Consider the following 20,565-nt stretch of genomic DNA (forward strand, 5'->3'; position numbering starts at 1 on the left):
AGAAGCAATACTTTGACCAGCCTACTTGGCAGATATATTTAGCCACCTGAATGAATTAAACACATCAATGCAAGGATTTGGTAAGAACATAATAACAGCTAGTGAAAAATTATCTTCATTTATTGAAAAACTAAAAATTTGGAAATGTCAATCGTTCTGGAAAATGAGAAAATAATAATTATACCTGAAATTGCAATACACCTCCAACAATTAAGTGAATCATTTCATGGATACTTTACCATGGGAAATATTAGCAAAGTTCAGAGATGGATACTGAATCCATTTCTATTTGACCCAGATTCGATAGACGACAGCTATTTAATAAAAGACGATCTTATTGAAATACGAGCCAATGCACTTATTCAAATGGAATTTGAAAAACTGGACTTAGAGCAATTCTGGTGTACACGGTTATAACCTATTCCACAGCTGGCAAAAGCAGCATTGCAGACACTTTTACCATTCGTCAACACCTATGTGTGAAATGGGATTTTCATCACTTTTGCACATAAAAACAAAAGCCAGAAATCGCTTAAATGCAAGTGATGACTTACATGTAGCTCTTTCAAAAAAGGAGCCTTGCTTCAAAAGTATTATTATGAATAAACAAGAACAACATAGCCATTAAAAATTGAGATATTGTTTTGTATGTATATGTAAATGTATGTTATCCTTACCATTTCCACTGACTAATATCATCCTTCAATGATCATTCTTTCTTTCTTCTAATAACTACATATCTAAAGAACTCCCTGGGATTTTTTTTTTTTTTTTGGCTTCATTAACAATCCTTGCATGTTCTGCACTTCTCGTGTAACTGATTATTACCATTCATCTTATGCTGCCTCCATAATGCATTCTTACTCCAGACTGCATGCTTATCCTTTTCATTCATCCATTTCACATTCACCTTATTTAACCTTAAGACCCACAGAATACATTTAGATTGACTTCTGCTAGACAGTTCTTGAATAGCACCCAAGCAGCAATGATCTTTCCACCCAACTATTCATTACATGATATAGCTGTAAGCTGCCTCCTGAGCTTTTTAGTCCCACATATGTTTTCCTCACATAGCTAGCTACCACCCAGGTCAACACTTCACTATTACTCTCACCAACTGGATAGAAATTCCATATCTCATTTATAATGATATAATGATATGATAAAATACAAGACCCTTGATCCTTGGATGCCCTCGGTTACATACTGCCTAAGACAGCTGTCCCTCAAAAATTCAAGAGCTTACACTTTGCTCCAAGACGCTACTCCTTATCCCAATCTATGTTATCATATTAAAATCACCCATAATGATCATCTCATCTTTCGTTTTGCATTAGGGTCAATAATCTCTCAAAGCCAAGTAACTTGGCTTATTATAAACTGCTTATGATAAGGGGATTAATCCTATCCTCGTTGTCTGCTATGGCTATAAATCATGTGTGTTCTTTTAGCTGTTTTTTTTTTTTTTTTTTTTTTTTTTTCAGGATGAAAAATCCAAGTTTCCAAGAATGAAAACCCTGCCACCTACATATATGAGACTGGCACCTGCAGCTGAAATGTCCTCTAAATATTTGTATCCAAGATGGAATTCCCAGATCTTTACAACTAAAGGGCTTTATCTACACTAAATGAGCCACAGAGGTTCCATAAAAATCACCTTTTTTCTTATTTGCTAGAACAATTTGCTGTCATTGTCCTCCACATTACCAGGTTTATAGCAACATCCAATTAAATGTTTCATTCTATTCACCTCTACCTCACATTATTGCCTCGAAACCACCGCCACTATCCCCCCCCCCCCCCCCCCCCCACACACACACCATCTTGCATAGGCACAACTCTTTTTCTATTAACAACACATTTTACTTCCTTTTGTTCTGTGCCTTTTCTAGCCATGTTTCACTTATTCTGATAATTTTTTGGGTGAATGAACTTGATCAATGTTTAAAAATCGTAATAGAGAGATATACTGTATTATAATAATATTATAATAAATTATAATATTTATTGTATTTATATTCAATACAAAACATACACAGCGAATATTGCAAAAATCAAATGCATATATTACATTTTTTGCCTCTTACCATTCGGTTCTGAAGACGATGTGGGCTGTTCTGGTAAAATATGAAATACTGTCCTTTTTTTTTTGAGTCTGTTTCTGCTTCTTCTGATTGTTCGCGGGAAATTTTTTTAAAATTTTTTATCCATCTCAGCGTTAAATTTTTTAACGTAGAATAGATCAAATATCACCACTCACCGATACCGGCACACCACAAACTGATAACATGAAATTAGTGAATATTACCTGAATAAGGGAATCCCTGGACCAGGAACATTTTTCTCTTTTGTGACTTTTCTCCCTTTACGGTAATTAAGCCTAATGCGAAACAGACAGCAAAGGCAGGTTATTAAAACGTGCATATGATTGGTGCAGTATTAACAAAAGATCGCGCAACCGAAAGATAAAAGCATAGCTGACAATTGAGTTGAAATACCAACTCTCTTCAACCAAATTCCATATGTGGAACTGCCATAGCATTCATTATATATTACTTAGTTTTAACACTTTTACGAATTTTAACACGTTCGGTTGAATTTTATTGCTGCCTTGGGAAATCGAACTCGCACACATCTAATTAATAACAATAGTTTTTAGTTAGATACTGTGTTTGCCCATGCAACATATGGTTTTGTTTGTCTATACAGCATAGTTTCTGTATGAGGGGACATGTGATTCATTAATTAGTGTGTTTTTATCCCAGTTGTCTCTAATTGCACTATTTGTTGAGAAATATATTACACAGACTCCTCATACCTTATTCACTGGCATAATAAAAGTACTTGTTTTTATTGCCTCTGCAGTATAGTGGCTGTTAGGGAGGGCATGTTGTTTACCACTGCAAGCAAGTTACTATCTCCCCCACATGAACTTGTTTAAGCTTTTTTTGTGTGTGTGAAGTATATGCGAAACTTTTATTGGTAACAGAAAACTAGCTTGGATGATAGTGATAATATAAAATGAATTTTGATATGTATATAAAGTCAATATCGACAGTCCCTGATTACGAACGCATGATGAAAGGGACAGGAAGATTTGGAGCTTCCCTGGAGAGCATTCGAAGTAAATACAATTAACCACTGCTTTGAAATGAAACATATGAATAAGCAATATTTACTAATATTCATTAAGCGCCGAATTTGCACTTAATTGGAAGCAAAGTTTGTGAACCAACACCAATGTGTGAATTTTTCCATTACAATATAAAAAATAACAAAAAAGAAATAATAAATAATAAAAGTTAAATACGTTTCTTTTAAAATAAAAAAATCTACTTAGTCTTAAAACATTTTAAATTTGTTTTCATTATTTCACTGCCCCCAAGGGGGCCGCGGCCCACAGTTTGGGAAGCGCTGTTCTAGAATTTGTATAAAAACATAATAGCTCACTTCTGGGTCTATAACAAGTCCCACTGATACCACCTTTCAGATGTGACTCTTCCAGAACTGAATGGCAATCATTCATATTTCCTGCCCTTCAAACTAGTCTCAAGACAAATAGCACATCTGTTGAATGAGAATACTGAAAACATGGAAAATTTTGCTATTATTATATCATCATATCAGTTCTATAATAGAACAAACTCATTCTAAAAGGAATTTACTTACTTCATGATATACTGCCAGAGGAAAACTTAAATTTGAATAAGGTGGCAATCCTTGATTGCAGGTAAGATTATGAATATCAGCCAAACAGCATGAAAATGGTACTACAGTAGAAATATTATAAGCTCTTTCTTTTTCCCACCATACACTATCGATCCAGTCTGTATAGTTGTAAATTCCACAGCACTCATCCTTTGGGAAAAAATAATATGTAGTATTCACAACAGAAAAAACATGGAAATAACAACAATAAAAAAACATGAAAGAATTAGCAAATGTACTGTCAAATTCTAATTTACTAATTTAGACATTGCTATAGTTTTTACTTTGCAATGGCTAGTAATATAAGATATCTTACATTAGCTACCAAGAAAATTTAAACTAAATGATTGTCAGCCAAATGTCAAAAAAAAAAAAGAAAAGAAAAGAAAAAGAAATCAGCTAACGCCTTTTTGTTCCCATATCATTGCCCGCTAGAAGGGCCAGACGAATGGTTGTGTTTTCAGAGAGCTCCCGAAAGCTAAGTACAATTTTGAGTAAAAATTAGAATATAGGTTAAAATCATAACGTAATATTGCCTAATTTTGGTAGCTTGTTGTGTCTGTGGGATTTTGGTGTGAATTACGTTATTTAATTTAGTATATAATGTTACGTTTCATAGATTTGAATATGACGCCAATGCGACGTAAGATAATGGCGTCCAAAAATACGACGCCATTGTACAAAAACTATAATGTGTGAGAGAGTTTGTCCAATGTGATGTGTGTGGGATGTATGCATTCCCGAATGAGGCTGGAATTTGGATTGAAAGTGATAGTGGTGGGAGAATGTGCAGAAAGTGTAAGCAAAGTGAGGAGTTGAAGTATGTGTCAGGTAGTGAGATAGTTATGGTTGAAGAAAGCCAGAATTGGCAGAATGTGAGTGAAAATAGTGGCTTGATAGAGAATTGCGATGTACAAGATGGCAATGAGAGCGGTGATCTAAGAAAGAGTGAAAGCAACCATAATGAGAGAGAAAATGGTTTAAATGATAAAAATAATGAGGAATTATTTGTAGGAAGTGAGATCGCTAGGTTTCGCGCAGTGATACAAAATGCGCAGCGGCAATTAGAGCAGCTGCAAAACTCTTTCCAGAGTGATTCGGCTAACGTAAAAAAACAGTGCAAGAATGAGAGAGTTTCTGAAATGAAAGAAAGAGTGTTGTATAGTGACTCGTTATTAAGAGGGGTGATAGATGGCAGTGTAACTAAATCGTACTTACCGGGTGCGAAATTTAAGGATGTAAGTGAGAGTATTAGAGTGCAAAAACAGAGGGTGAAAGAATTAATAATTGTGGCGGGTACGAATGAATTGAAAGGTGATAAATTTTTTATGAGAGAGGACTTGAAAGTATTGTTAAAGGCAGCGAAAGAAAAGAGTGACAGAGTTAGAATGGTTAGTCTGTTGCCACGGTATGACAGAGAGGAGTTTAGGAGGAGGGCCATAATCGCAAATGACATTATGCGTAGCTTATGCAGACGGTGTGGTGTGGAATTCGTGGACGTGTGGAATGAGTCTGAAGGGCGAAAGGACTTATACAAGATGGATGGCCTGCATTTGAATGGACTTGGTGTGTGGAGACTGGAAAGAGTGTTGCTGAATGAAGTGAAAAAGGATGTGCAAAACCAGGGAAACTAGAACTACAAAGGAGGGGGGGTAAATGGATATGCAGACATCAGTGAGACAGATGAGTGTAAGAATGTATATAATGTACCCGAGCCAGCACTAAGGACAAAAAATGGGAATGGGTCATTTAGAATAACGTGTCAATAGAGGGGTGGGACTAAGGGATCACTGCATTTCATGTATACTAATGCCAGGAGTATTAGGAACAAGAAGGAAGAATTTTTGGCCTTGATTGGCTCTTCCTGGCCACAGGTTATTGGCATTAGTGAAACATGGCTGACTAAAGAAGATATAGTTAGTGGGATAGAATGTGTAGGTTATAGTGTGTTTAGGAGGGACAGAGAGAATAAAATGGGGGGAGGGGTATTATTGATGATAGCTGATGAACTGCAGCCAAGGAGAATTGAAGTTGTATCGCAGGATAGTGAAAGGAGCTCATTTAAGGCTATTTGGTGTGAGATTGAGACTGGCAGAATAAAATATACAGTTGGGTGCTGCTATAGACCAGGTGATGGAATAGATGGTGGAGATAGTATGCATAGGGAAATTGATGAAATGAGTGGAAGGAGGGTAATTATTATGGGGGATTTCAACTATGGTAACATTGATTGGAAGGAGGAGAGGACACATGTGAGGAAGGAAAAGGATTTTATTCAATTATTAAGGGATAACTATCTGAGACAGCATGTAATTGAAAATACTAGGGGTGTGAGAGTGCTTGACCTGGTAATAGCATCTGAGAATTTGACTGTACTGAATATGACCATGTTGCCACCTATTGGTGAGAGTGATCATAAGGTCTTGACCTGGGAGGTGGCTAAAGGTGTGGAATTTTCGATTAAGACAGGGTATATGTGGAATTACCGTGCTGGCAAGTATGACAAGCTTAGGAGATTGCTTGGATCAGTGCCATGGCATGTACAACTGCAAGGGCTGGACGTCGATAGAGCATGGGAAGTGGTCAAGGAGCATTTACAGGAGATAATGGCTGATTGTATACCTAGGGTCCGAATAGTAAAACAAGTAGGGGTTAAATGGATCAATAACACCATTAAGCTTGAGCTGCAAAAAAAGAAACAACTTTGGAGGGAATTTAAAGAAAGGGGTGACCTGCAGGCACACGAACGGTATAAAGTGCAGGCCAGAAAGGTAACGAGTGTGGTAAAAAAAGCAAAAGCGGATTATGAAAGGAAACTAGCTTTGCAAGCAAAAGAGAATCCAAAACAGTTCTTTCAATATGCTGCAAGCAAGAAAAAAACTATACACAGCAAAATGATTTTAAGGAATGACGATGGTAAGGAGGTCACTAAATCAGTCGATATAGTGGAGTTACTGAGCGCGCACCTTGCAAAAGCATATCATCCAGGTGGTGACATTGAAAAAGTGAAGGAACCATTAGTTTATACAGGAATAGTGATGAATGAAGTGGAGGTGACTAGTTTATTACAGAACCTTAATGTGAACACATCTGTGGGATTGGATGGTATACCGGCACGGATCTTGTGTGAAGCGGCTAAAGAATTATCAATGCCCTTGACCATGTTGTTTAATCTGAGTCTCAGGTCTGGCTTAGTCGCGAAGGTGTGGAAAGAGGGGAAAATAGTTTCACTGCATAAAGGAGGATCCAAGACTACGGTTGCAAATTACCGACCGATCAGCATATCAGGAGTCGTTGTCAAGGGAAAAATACAGGAATGGATTGATGAAAACGCGATACTGTACCGGGGACAGCATGGCTTTGTGAAGGGTAGATCATGCTTCAGTAACTTGCTCAAGTTTTATAACAAGGTGACGGCTCAACTGGATAAGGGAAATGGATTTACAGTGATACTGCTGGACCTGGCAAAGGCGTTTGACAGGATACCACATGGAATACTAATCCGTAAACTACAACATATGGGAATGGATATAGGGTTGGTGAGATGGATAGGTGGTTGGTTGGTTGATGGAGAGATATCAAAGAGTAGTTAATTCAGGAGTAGAGTCCAAAAGACGGCCTGTGACTAGTGGTGTGCCGCAGGGTTCTGTTCTTGGACCACTGCTGTTTAATCTGTTCATTAATGATATAGGGAAGGATCTAAGTGGAACAATTCATTTGTTCGCTGATGATGCAAAGTTGGTTAGGGCAATAGTGAATGCAGAAGATGTCAAAGTCTTGCAGGATGACTTAGATAGATTGGAGTTCTGGGCTAAGGAGAATGGATGTCAATTTAATGTGACAAATTCTAAGGTTATGCATTTTGGGGTGAAAAGATTAGCAGCAGTATACCACATTGGTGGAACTGTACTCCAAGAGATCGATGAGGCCAGGGACTTGGGAGTGTTGGTGGATAAGGAGATGAAGTTTAGGGGGCACACTGCAAAAGTAGCTAAATCAGCTCATCAACTCACTTGGTTGTTGAAAAATACCTTGACGAGCAGAGACAAGCAAGTTATTGTACCTCTGTACCGAGCCTTGATAAGACCTCATCTCGATTACTGTGCCCAGATTTGGTCACCTCGGTTCCTTCTTGATGGGGAGGAGGTGGAAAGGATCCAGAGGCGAGTGACTAAGATGATAACAGGTCTATGGAATGAACCATATGAGAACAGGTTGAAGATTTGTGGGTTGCAGAAACTAGTTGATAGGCAGAGGAGGGGAGATATGATTGAGACATTCAAATTGCTAAAGGGATTCTATAGGATTAATTCAGAGGATATTTTTGAGATCAGGACTGGTGGTGGGAGAACTAGGGGACACCTATGGAAGTTGGGCAAGAGTGTGGTTAGCAGGGGTGTTAGAGCTGGGTTCTTTACTTTTAGAGTGGTAAATGAGTGGAATAAGCTGTCAGAGTCTGTTGTGGGTGCTATGACGGTGAACGAGTTCAAGACAAGGTATGATAGATACTGTGAGAATGTAATCGCATAGTTGTGTGGACATGATGTTTAGGGCCTCCCTCGATGAGTCTAAGGACTCCTGGAATCGCCCGAAATAATAATAATAATAGTAATAATATAGGGAGTAGGCGAGGCCGTTTTAGCCTTATCTAACTTTTGGAGACTGAGTGGGCAGTTCAGTTTCCACTGGTAGCCAATCAGATGGCTGGCCCAAGGCCAACTAATTAATCGGTACACACAAGTGCTGCCATCTCGTGGTCCCTATCCCTAACACAACATTTTTAATGTCTGAAAATAGTATGGGTTCGACAGCCAATTTTCTTGAGTTTACGGATGAAAAAACCCAAATTTCTGGGAGAAAAAAAACCTGCTTGCCTGTGCCAGAGATCGACTAACTTGAAAACCAGTTGAGAAATGGCTTAGAAAATGTTCCTCTAGGGCAAAAGTGACAAGATTCAAATGCCTTTTGTTGTGCGGGCAAGCACCGTACGTACGTACGTAGAGTACAAATGCCACTTCTACTAAGCTACACAGACTGTCAGCCAAATGTTGAATAAAGTAATCAAGCCTATTAGGATTCATGGTCTCTTCTCAGAAGACAAATGTTGGTTTCAGAATGAAATTATCAGTATTTTATAGTTCGTAGTAGTCCTAATAATTTTCAATTGTTTGTGGACACTTTTTTTTTTAAATGGAGAACCCATCTGCTAGCAATTTAGTCAACCTATAGTACACTAGTATTGTGGATGGGCACAGCACTTACACTATACTAATATTTTACAAACAAAATACAATACCAAAATTAATGATAATGTTGAAGGTTGCAGAATTGTTAAAAGCACTATTTCTCAGCTGTAGTTCTCAGTTTAGAACCAAACTTCTATAGAATTTACTAAAAATGAAATAAAGTTCTTGAGCAAAACAAATATTCCTATGACATGACACCCTTCACGGAGTCCCAGGACTCTTTATGGAAAGTCTTTCTATATTATTCAATATTTACTTCACCTAAAAGGTAAACCAAATTGAGTCTTGAGCGAAATCATTAAAAAAAAAGGAGTAACTATTGGGAAGTGATTCCACCAATTTGTAGATGAAATGATTCACTCAACTATCTGGCAGTTTGTACACTTCTGGTATACAAACACAAAAACTTACCTGCAGATTTAAAAATCACATCTCTTATGCTAATCATATAACTCCTTATTACCTTCCTATTTTAAGTCAAAGTTCTTTGGTTAAAACCTTTGCCCTACTATGTTTCCACCTATCTCTCATCCTGATGGAACAATGGCAACATCTCCTAAAGATAAGGCAGAATTCTTGTCCATAGTATTCCCCTCCAACTCTTGTTTAGAGTAAGTTTGAGAGAATCATTTCATCTACAAATTGGTGGAATTACTTCCCAATAGTTACTCTTTTTTTTTTTTAATATCGCTCAAGACTCAATTCAGTTTACCTTTTAGGTGAAATCTACCCCTACTGTTTCATTAACCACTCTCAGTATGATCTTTCAACACAAGGACATCAGAAAAATACACAATAGCCTTGATACTAAAGTCTTCCAGTCCAGATGGTATCCTTTCAGTTGTGCTAGGAACTGAAACAAAATTAACACCCATCCTGTATCACCTTTACCTAATGTTGTGCTCATCTGGCATCTATCCAAAAGCATGGAGGCATTCATACAGTCCTTCCTATATGAATGCCAATCCAAGAAGAGAAACACGATCTGGGTTAGTAGTGGAGTGTTATCAAAAGCGAGGGAGAGTGATGTGCGGTGATGGCTGACTTTTATCTCCCTTTTTAGGAACACAATTGAATAACTGAAGATGTAGCAATGATACAAATATGATTAGCCACCCTATCAGTTTTCTATGAAATAAATGAAATAAAGTTCTTGAGCAAAACAAATATTCCTATGACATGACACCCTTCATGGAGTCCCAGGACTCTTTATGGAATATATATATATGGCTGTGTAGCTCAGTAAAAGTGACGTCTGTGCACTAAGCCAACCAAAGATAGACTTAAATTCAAGTCAAGTTTCTGACAGGAGGAACTTTTTCTAAGCCTTTCTTCGACTGGTTCCCAAGTTAGTCGGTCTCTTGCATGGGCAAGTGGATTTTTCTCCCATAAACTCAGGTTTCTTTGTCACGTAAACTCACACTATATCAGACAATAACATATCCTGTTAGTGTTGAGTACCAAGAGATTACAGCTTGTTTGCCAGTCTCTTCATCAGTTGCCGCTAATAATTAGCAATAGTCTTGGGTCAGCTATTTCTGATTGGCTACTACTGGAGAGTGAACTGCCACAGTCTCCAAAAGCAAGATAGGGTCAAAAGATCTCACTTACTCCCTTATAAGGGAATAAAAGATGTTAGCTGATTTTATATATATAGCTGAACATGGATACAGATGATGACATCAAGCTTCAGAAATCCTATACTGTTGCTACATTGAAAGAGAAAGAAAAAATATTAACATCTATAGAGATTATATTAAATTCAAGTAATTTAAACATAAATCCAAAACTATTAATATTTTGGATTTATTTGGAAAATTTTCAAACATTATTAATATTTTGTTTGCTACAAAGCAATGATTCAACTACTTTACAAGAGAAAGACTGTACCTGTATACAACACACACACACACACATATATATATATACATACATAGACACAAAATTGTTTTAAAGAAAGAATAGTGATTTACTGTATACGTTAACACCATTGATTTGTTGTGCTTCATTCGATGCACACAGACTTTCTTCATAATAAGGCTAACATCAATATGATGGACTGAAATGGACTGTTTAGAACTGGCGAAAGCCTAAGGCTATAAGGCCAATGTATTGTGTCTTAAATGTGGATGTTCTACCTAGTTTGCAGTTTTGTAGGTGAAACCCTTGTCACCTCTGTATGAAACTGGCCATCTCACCTTCAGATGAGAAGCTCTTATAAAGGTTCTTCTCATCCTAAATGGGATTCAAACTCAGGTCTTTCCAACTAAAGGGTAACATAAATATGAACTTGTGTATCCTGTTGCTGCTTTTTTTTTTGTATACAAAGAAAGCAACCTACACACAGTGTATGGTAACTGCCAAGATATCTAATACATGTTAGATATCTGTTAGACATGGAGGAGGGGCGCTAGTGTTGATGTAGCACGTGGCAGTGAATTTGAGCTGTGCTGAAGAAAGTTATTTTTAATTGGTGAATCCGTTTTGCTGCATTTTTGAGTGCTAAATTGTTTCTCTGGAATAAGAGTGCACTTCAGTGGTTGTTTTTTGAAGTTAGTTGTTGTTGCGATATTGTGTATTTTGGTTAATGAGAAGACGGGGTCAGATGCATTACGGTGGAAGACAAGACGAAGCTAAGTTTTCATTACTGTATTTAGTTTTATTTCATTTTATTTAGTGTATTTAATGTTTTGTTTTGCTTGAAATTGTTTGTACTTTTCTTATTTATTTATACTCCCTAATACTTATTTAGCATTTATTTTTGAAAGTAATTAGCGACACTATTTTGAATAATAACGATTACGCTAGTAGCCCCTCGGCAGTAACGAAAGATGGCAGATTCAGCTGCAGTCGCAAATGGCATGTCGCCAAGTCCTCTGCCATTTAAGAACTCTATTATAAGCAAAATAATAAAGGAGTTTGTGGCATGCAGTACTTGCGGCATGTATGCATCTCGGGAATTCGATATCTGGCTTGTGAGAGAGGGAGGGGGTTGTATGTGCGTAAAGTGCAGATGGGAGGAAATAAATGCAGTAGATAGCTCAATAACTGACTTTGTTGTTCCAGGAATGGGAAATGAAAACAGGAAGATGAGTAGTGTGATAAAGAAAAAAAATATGAGTGAGAAAATAATAGTTGATAGTGTAGAAGGCGTGAGTGACTGTGATGGTTTTGTTTGGGAGAGTGAATTTCGATTAAGAATGACTGACCTGCAGAGGGAGATAGAGGAGCTGAAAGAGGAGGTGGAATGTCTTGTGAGAAGTGTGAAAGATGAGATTAGGAGAATGGAAGAGATAAATGCAAGGTAAATCAGAGTAAAGGGGAGAGAGAGAGAATTTTGGAAAGGAGAGAAATTTGGGAATGATAAAAGAGGAGAGAATGAAATTGGATGTGGAAATGGAAACAGTAAGAGAGAGAGGTATGGGAGTGCTAGAAGAGGAGAGAATGGAAACAGTAGGGGAGAGAGAATGTGAGAGAGAGGTATGGGAGTGCTAGAAGAGGAGAGAATGGAAACAGCAGGAGAGACAGAATGTGAGAGAGAGGTATGGGAGTGCTAGAAGAGGAGAAAATAGAAACAGTAGGAAAGAGGGAATGAGAGAGAAGTATGGGAATGAAAGAAGAGGAGAAAATGGAAACAATAGGAGAGAGGGAATGGTAAGAAGCATAATGTATGGGGACTCAATGATCCATGGTGTTCAAGATAGGATGCGTGAGGAGTGGTTGCCAGGAGGAACGATAGAAAGTGTGGATGAGATGATTGTGATGGTGGGAACAAATGACTTGAGTGGTGGCATAAATAGGGCAGCGAGAGATATGAGATGCTTGCCTGAAGTGGTATGAAAGAAGACACAGAGAGGAAAGATAGTGTGTATGTGTTGCCTAGGTATGATAATGAGGAGCTGAGCAGAAGAGCAGTAATATTGAATGATATAATAGCTAGAATGTGTGACAAGAGAGGACTGGAATATGTGGGTGCTTGGAGTGCATTTGAAGACGGAGAGGAATTGTATGCGAGAGACCGCTTACATTTGAATGAAGAAGGACATGGGCATCTGGAGAGATTGCTGTTCTGAACAAGTCAGTGTGTCCCAGGGAGGATGGTAGCAGGGGTGGCCTCTTGTGGGAATGGGTACTTGGGAGAAGGCAGATGACATCAGGTAGAGGGGATAATGCTGGGTATAGAAACAATGGCATTTATATGCTTTATAATAATGCCAGGAGTATCCAGGATAAGGGAGAGGAATTGCTGGTGCAGATAGCATCAGACTGGCCAAAAATTATTGGGATCACTGAGATGTGGTTGACAGAAGAGGATATAATAACAGGAATAGAAGTCGCTGGGTACAGCATTTTTCAGCAGGATAGGAAGGGAAAGCATGGTGGTGGAGTACTGCTTATGATAAGTGATGACCTATGTCCTCTAAGAGTGGAGACTTTGGAAGACAGTGACACGAATGATTTTGAAAGTATATGGTGTGAGGTAGAGTGGGCAAGACAGGAAATTTAGTGGAGTGTTGCTACGAATCCAGGAGCACAGAGGGGTGGGGACCAGGAAATATTTAGACAGTTGAGTTTGACAAGTGCAAGAAGAATGATTGTTATGGGAGATTTTAACTACAGTAGTATAAATTGGGGAGAGGAAGATGCATGTAGCAATAAGGGAATGGAATTTCTAGAATTCTTGAGGGACAAATTTCTTAGGCAACATGTAATACAGGGAACAAGAGGTTCAAGAGTTTTGGATTTGGTTATAGCATTAAAAGAGTTGATAATAACTGAGATGACATCTCTCCCACCAGTTGGAGAGAGCGACCATATGGTTTTGACTTGGAAAATGAATAGACATGCAGGAGTATCAAAGAGACAGGAACATATGTGGAATTTTAAAGCAGGTGATTATAATAGTCTAAGATGTCAACTTGGGGAAGTTTTATGGAGGGAGGTATTGGAAGGCTGGGATATCATTAGTGCATGGGAAATTATGAAAGAATATTTGTTAGTAGCAATGGTAAGTTGTATACCATGAGTGAACAAGAGGACACAATTTGGAGTAAAGTGGATGACGAACAATATTAAACAGGAATTGTATGTGAAAAAGAGGCTTTGGAGGAGATATAAGGAGACAGGTGAAGAGAAGATGCATGAAGAGTATAAGACACAGGCCAAAAGAGTGACTAGTAGTGTAAGGAAGATGAAACTGGAATAAGGAGATTGGCCCTAAGATCCAAAGAAAATCCTAGGGAATTTTTTAGATATGTGGCCAGTAGGAGGAGAAATGATTGTGGAAGAATGATATTATTGGATAAAAATGGGAATAGAGTGACAGATGCAGAGGACACAGTGGAATTGTTCAATGAACACTTTATCGGAGTATGTCATCCTGGAGGAGTCAGTTTTAATGCTAGAGGGACAGGGCAGGTTCAAGGTTTAGAAGTACAGGAGAGTGTGTTTCAAATACTGAGTACTCTGGATGTCAGTAAAGCTGTGGGACTGGATGATATTTCACCATGAGTTTTGAGAGAATGTGCTAGGCAACTGACAGTGCCTTTGACCTGGCTTTTCAATGAAAGTATGGCTGTGGGAAAGGTGCCCATGGAAGGTAAGATAGTGCCATTGCATAAGAGCAGTAACAGACTGGAAGTGTCTAATTATAGGCCAGTTTGTATGTCATCAGTAGTTACTAAGATCTTCAAGAAAGTAGTGAAGGACTGTATACAGGATTGGGCAGATGAGGGTAATGTTATCTGTGAGAGTCAACATGGATTTGTGAAGGGGTGCTCTTGTTTTAGCAATATGCTAGCCTTTTATGATAAAGTTACAAGAGCATTAGATGAGGGAAAGGCATTTGACAGGGTGCCACATAAGCTGATATTTAAGTTGCAGTAAATGGACCTGTATGTCAGACTGGTCAACTGGATTCAGTATTGGCTGTCCGATAGGTATCAGAGAGTTGTGTATGGTGGGGCAGTTTCAAGGAAGCAGAGGGTTACAAGTGGGACCCACAGGGCTCAGTACTGAGACCTATATTGTTTAACCTTTATATCAATGACATTGTCATTGGATTGCAAGGAGATATTCTGTTGTTTGCAGATGATGCAAAGCTGGGAAGGATTATTAGTAATAGTGCAGATGCGGCAGCCCTGCAAGAGGATTTGTATAAGCTAGATAGATGGGTAAATGAATGGGTGATATCGGTTTAATGCAGCAAAATGTAAGGTCTTGAGGTTTGGGAAACATCGATGGGACAGTGCATACTCTATGGGAGGAGTTATACTGGAGGAAGTAGGGGAGACAAGAGATCTGGGGGTTGATGATTGATAGAAACCTGAAATTTAGGGAACATATTGCAAAGGTGGTGAAAGTAACACAGAGGATTGCTGGAATAATGAGAAGGATGCTGACCTGCAGAGATAAAACAGTTATTATTCCGTTGTATAAGACCCTGATCAGACCACACTTGGACTACTGTTCTCAGATTTGGTCCCCAGAATTTGAAGGGGATAAATTAACTGCGGAAAGGATATAAAGGCAGATAACAAAGATGGTTTCAGGACTGTACAATGATAGTTATGAGGATCGGCTGAGGGAATGCGGACTGCAGAGTTTTGTGGATAGAAGAAGAAGAGGTGATATGATTGGGACTTTTAAACTGTTGAAAGGTGGTTACAGGGTTGACACTGTGGATTTTTTTCACTTGGTTGAACAGCAGGAAGGATTGATGACAAGAGGCCATCCCTGGAAGTTATGAAAGGAAACTGTGAGCAAGAGGGTGAGGAGTGGTTTCTTTGCATGGAGGGTGGTTGAACCATGGAATGCATTGCCTGATGGAGTGGTGAGAGCGAGAATGGTCAATGAGTTTAATAAACTGTGTAGAACAAACACCATCTACTGCCCACCTCCACCACCACCACAACTAATATTTTTTGTCTGTAAATTGCAGGTGTTCTGAAGGGCCGATTTGTCTGATAGACTTTGTGTTTCTTGTGTTTCTTAGGTTAGGTGGGAGACCTCCCCTTGATGAGTCTTGCTAGACTTTGTGTTTTTTAGGAAGGACCTCCCACGATGAGTCTTTTGACTCCATGGAGGCCTGAATAATAATAATGTTACAAACTTTTATAGCTGGTGGCTTATTGATTAATCAATGAATGATCAATCAGCAGGGATGAACTGCTGCAAAACCATCTACAACAATTTATTGTAATACATTTTTAAACGTAAAATCATATTTTTTACAAGATTGTCTCTTTTAAGTAGAATATTAAGAAAACGCATATATGACCTATAAGCAAATAAATGCTGTGTGACCAAGAGGCAGGTGTAATCTATTGATATTCCTCTTGAAGGGACAGATATTGTAGGGATGAATAGTTATTACTACTTCTACATAGTTTATTCAATATGAAGCCTTAGTCATTTAAAGGTGTTTCTTCAAAATAAAATTACAACAGAACAGATGGATAGGTGATTGGTATAGATACCATCAAGTTGTTTATAAGGGAAAAATGTCCAAGAAAAGGATATTAATCAGTAGCTTAACAGATGAATATGTGCTTTTTCAACCACTACCATTTAATTTATTTGTTAATGACAGTTCTTTTTGTTCTTTCAGGAGATATCCAGTTTATTGATGAAAGAGTTTTGGAGAGTTACACAAAATGATAATGCTAAGTCCAGTACTTTCAGGAAGATTGAGCAGATGCATGAGTTTTGACATTTTAATGTTTCTGTCAAGTGAATGTATTGCCAGTGTAATGTTAGTTTTGTATGGGTGGAGCTATGCTTCAAGTGGTAAACAAGATTCAGAATAGAGACATTTGATTTTTGTTTTCTTTTTTTTGGGGGGGGGAAGAGAATGCACATTGCAAGAGTTGTTAAAAATCACAGTTTACTGCTGCTGCTTCAGAAAAGCAGTACACTGAATTCTCTTTCAAACAGCTGTAGTATCAAAATAAATTAAAGATGCAAAAAATTTTATTCTTGGTTTAATCCTTTATCCAAGTGTAAGTAATGTTTGCATGTGAAGTAACTTCATGACAAGACAACTCATATATATATATAGGCTAATGACTTCAAATCACTTGCCTTTAGTATCTATCCCATAATGCAAAGCACAAACCAAGAATATAATTTCTTGGCATCTTTAATTTATAATATAACCAAGTGAAAACTTTCAACATAGCTATATTATCACTTACAAGGCTTGATCACATTAGTGTTCAAGTTAGTGTATACAGATTTGATTACCTGTTCAAGAATTATTTATCATCATGATAAATAAAGTCCAGAGTTGAGTAATTATTTACTCAACTCTGGAATTGTGGTTTGGGAATGTAAACTTCAGAACTTAGTGGATAGGCAGAGGAGAGAGTTATATAATAAAGACTTTTAAGTTAGCAAATTAATATAGAAGGGATTATTTATGAAGTGGAGGTGGAGATGGGAAGAATGTAAGGCCATTCCTGAATGAGTTTTTTTATATTTAGAGTAGTGATTGAATGAATGAAAATGAAAAAGATATAAACATAAAAATTGCAAAATATTTAAAAATAACAGGTGCAATTAACTCTATATTTAAACCAAGCCTAGTTCAAAAACAAACCAGACTAATGTATACAATACAATAGCCCCTACCAGTCTTATTGTATGGAAGTGAAATCTTGACAATAAAACAAAAAGACAAAGATTAATAACAGCAGAAATGAAGTTTATGAGAAAAACTGCAAAGTATACTCTATTTGATCACAAAAGAAACAAAGAAATTATGAAAGAATTAAACCAAGAATCAGTAATAGAAAGATTACCAAAACAAGCCTTAAAGTACAAACCATTAGGAAAAAGAAATCCAGGACGTCCTCTTAAACGATTCAGCGATGACTTCGAAGGCTGGAAGGCCACACTAGGCCTAAATCCTTGATATACATCATGATGATGATGATTGAGTGAGTATGTGAGTGGAATTTGTTACCAGAAGGTATGTTGTAAATGAGATCTCCTATAAGTCTACTACAGAGAAAATATTTGATTAATTAAGTTGAATGTAACAAACCTTTTTACTTCTGTCAAGTGAGTTTCTAATAACAAAACTTATTTTTAAACAAATTTTGTATATTCCTCAAGCTATAGAGATATATGAGAGTGAGAGCTACAGCTAAAGAGTTAAATAAAAGACTGCAAAGTTTCTTAGTCTGCCCTGTAGATGGCAGCACTAATCAATCACAAAAGCACAGTAATTATATGAGTTATATATATATATATATATATATATACATATATTATATATATATTTATTTATATATATACACACACACACAGGTATCCCTCTATTAACACAGTTAATTAATCCCTCAATGTTACCATGTCCATGATTGTACCTACATTATTTACTGAAATTTTTTTTTTATCAAAAGAAGTTATCAAGAGTCGTTTGAACAGTTTTAGTTTTTTTCTTATCAGCATAAATTCAACGATAACAAGCAAAATGACTCTCCAGACCTCGGCAAACAAGCAATAAAAAATTAAGAAAAACACTGTAAATATAATACATGATGGTACAAATTAAGTGGATATTGAATCCAACATTATTTCATAGCAGAATATAGAAACTACAAGAGTTTTGTGTCGAATATATAGAAACTAAAGGTTTTGGCGAATGCAAGCATAAGTAACCTTATGGGCAACTCGTAGTACAGGTGGAGTAAGCTCCAGATCACTTTCCTTAGTATTTTCCATAATGCAAAGCACATCTCCTAGAGAAGATGTAAATAAGCCTTTGGCTCTCTCTTTCAGTAATACATGATGGTTTATTTATTTTCAGTTACAATCTAGAAATCATTGAATAAAGAATAAAAAAAAACTAAACCATACTATACTGACATTGGAGGCCGCGGTATCTCTCAGATACAATTTACTGTCAAATATCACAAAGCTTTACATAACATGTGTTAAACCAAACTGACAGCAAAAACCAGTGTCGAATATCACTTGTAACATATGAATGCACAGCTACTTATGACCTCCAATGAATTGTGTAAGAATATTTATATTAAACATTTTGTATGTATCTGTCAGGCCAGCTGCGAGCTCTGCAGGGTTAAAGGAACGTTAATCAAATCTCTTGCCGCATATATCAAGGGATTGCCGCAATTAATTTCACGATGTTAATCAAATCCTGCATTAAGCAAAACTGCGTTAAGCAATGGATACCTGTACACACACACACACACACACACACACACACACACACACACACACACACACATATATAACCTAGTGCGCGGTTAACCTAGTGGCTATGCACTTCACAACTATATGCCTGAGGAAGGAGTGTCCTAATAGATTCCTGTTGGAGACATGAGGAGCTGAAGGATCTTCCTCAGCCATAGCCAAGTTAGCCGGTCTTGGGTGTGGACAGTAGGGTTTTTTCCCCCAGTTTATTCTGAATTTTTTCATCCTGCAAAGCAGGCAAACTGGCCTTGAGAAATCAACACTACGGACATAGGATATGCCGGGGCAATGGGCATGACCACCTTATCCTGTAAACAGCTTGAGGTCTGTTGATTAATAAAAACCAAATGCAAATTCTCAATGTAAATACAGCTGCAGGATTAGATGGGATATGGGCTTTCATTTTACAAGAAGGAGCAAGAGAACTGGCAATGCCCCTGACTAGGCTCCTCTTTAATTTAAGTATCAGCTCTGGAAGAGTTCCAAAGAAGTGGGAAGAAGGCAAACGAATACATTTGTATAAGGAAGGCTCTAAGACTGCAGTTGCAAATTATAGACCAATCAGTATCTCAGTAGTGGTTAAAAGTATTGGAAAGCTGGTTAAAGAAGAATTGGAGGTTCTTAGGATATTGCAGATTCTCAATGTAAATACAGCGACAGGATTAGATGGGATATGAGCTTTCATTTTACAAGAAGGAACAAGGGAACTGACAATGCCCCTGACTAGGCTCTTTAAGTCTCAACTCTGGAAGAGTTCCAAAGAAGTGGAAAGAAGGCAAAATAACACATTTGTATAAGGAAGGCACTAAGACTGCAGTAGCAATATAGACCAATCAGTGTTTAACACAATCAGTGGTTAAAAATACTGGAAAGCTGGTCAAAAGGAGAATTCAGGAATGGGTGAATAAGAATATGATACTTTAATGAGGCCAACATGACTTTGTAAAGGGCCAGTCATGCCTTAGTAATTTACAAATTTCTATAATATAGTGACAACTGAGTTGGATATGATGATTGCATACATGATGATTCTGCAAAGGCATTTGACCACATCGAATTTTGTGGCAAAAGTTAGAACAAATGGGAATGTATATGACATTGGTTATATAGATACATGGTTGGGTGATGAATATATACCAAAAAGAGATGTGGAGGAATCTAGGTGATTAGTGGTGTGCTTCAGGGTTCTGTGCTAGGGCTATTACTGTTTAATTAGTAGATAAGTGATACAGAAAGTATGAAGGGAAATTGTTGAAAGTTATTTTGCACTTGGTTAGACTATAATAAATTTAGTTTAATCCTTTATCCAAGTGTGAGCAAACAAAGTTTGCACCTGAAAATATCTCCGGGACTGAGGAAAGGTAGTGCAACACCAGGCAACTCG

General features: G+C 37.5%; 1 protein-coding gene across 3 annotated transcripts in view; it reads right to left on the reverse strand.

Annotated features, from left to right (window-relative positions):
• LOC150105870 (CD151 antigen-like) overlaps positions 1 to 20,565 on the reverse strand; it is a 133,662-nt gene that overhangs the window by 67,242 nt on the left and 45,855 nt on the right. For 2 of the 3 annotated variants that reach the window (XM_090394380.1, XM_090394379.1), the window contains exon 4: positions 3,673 to 3,861. In XM_090394380.1, coding sequence (XP_090250506.1) covers positions 3,673 to 3,861 — 189 coding nt within the window. Of the gene's footprint in view, positions 1 to 2,311; positions 2,384 to 3,672; positions 3,862 to 20,565 lie in introns of all 3 variants that reach the window. The other variant, XR_016548459.1, reaches the window with a different exon arrangement.

This window comes from Typopeltis vanoorti, chromosome 6 (genome assembly GCF_054136105.1).
Source record: "Typopeltis vanoorti isolate ZY-2024b chromosome 6, IOZ_Tvanoo_1.0, whole genome shotgun sequence".
NCBI classification, from domain to species: domain Eukaryota; kingdom Metazoa; phylum Arthropoda; class Arachnida; order Uropygi; family Thelyphonidae; genus Typopeltis; species Typopeltis vanoorti.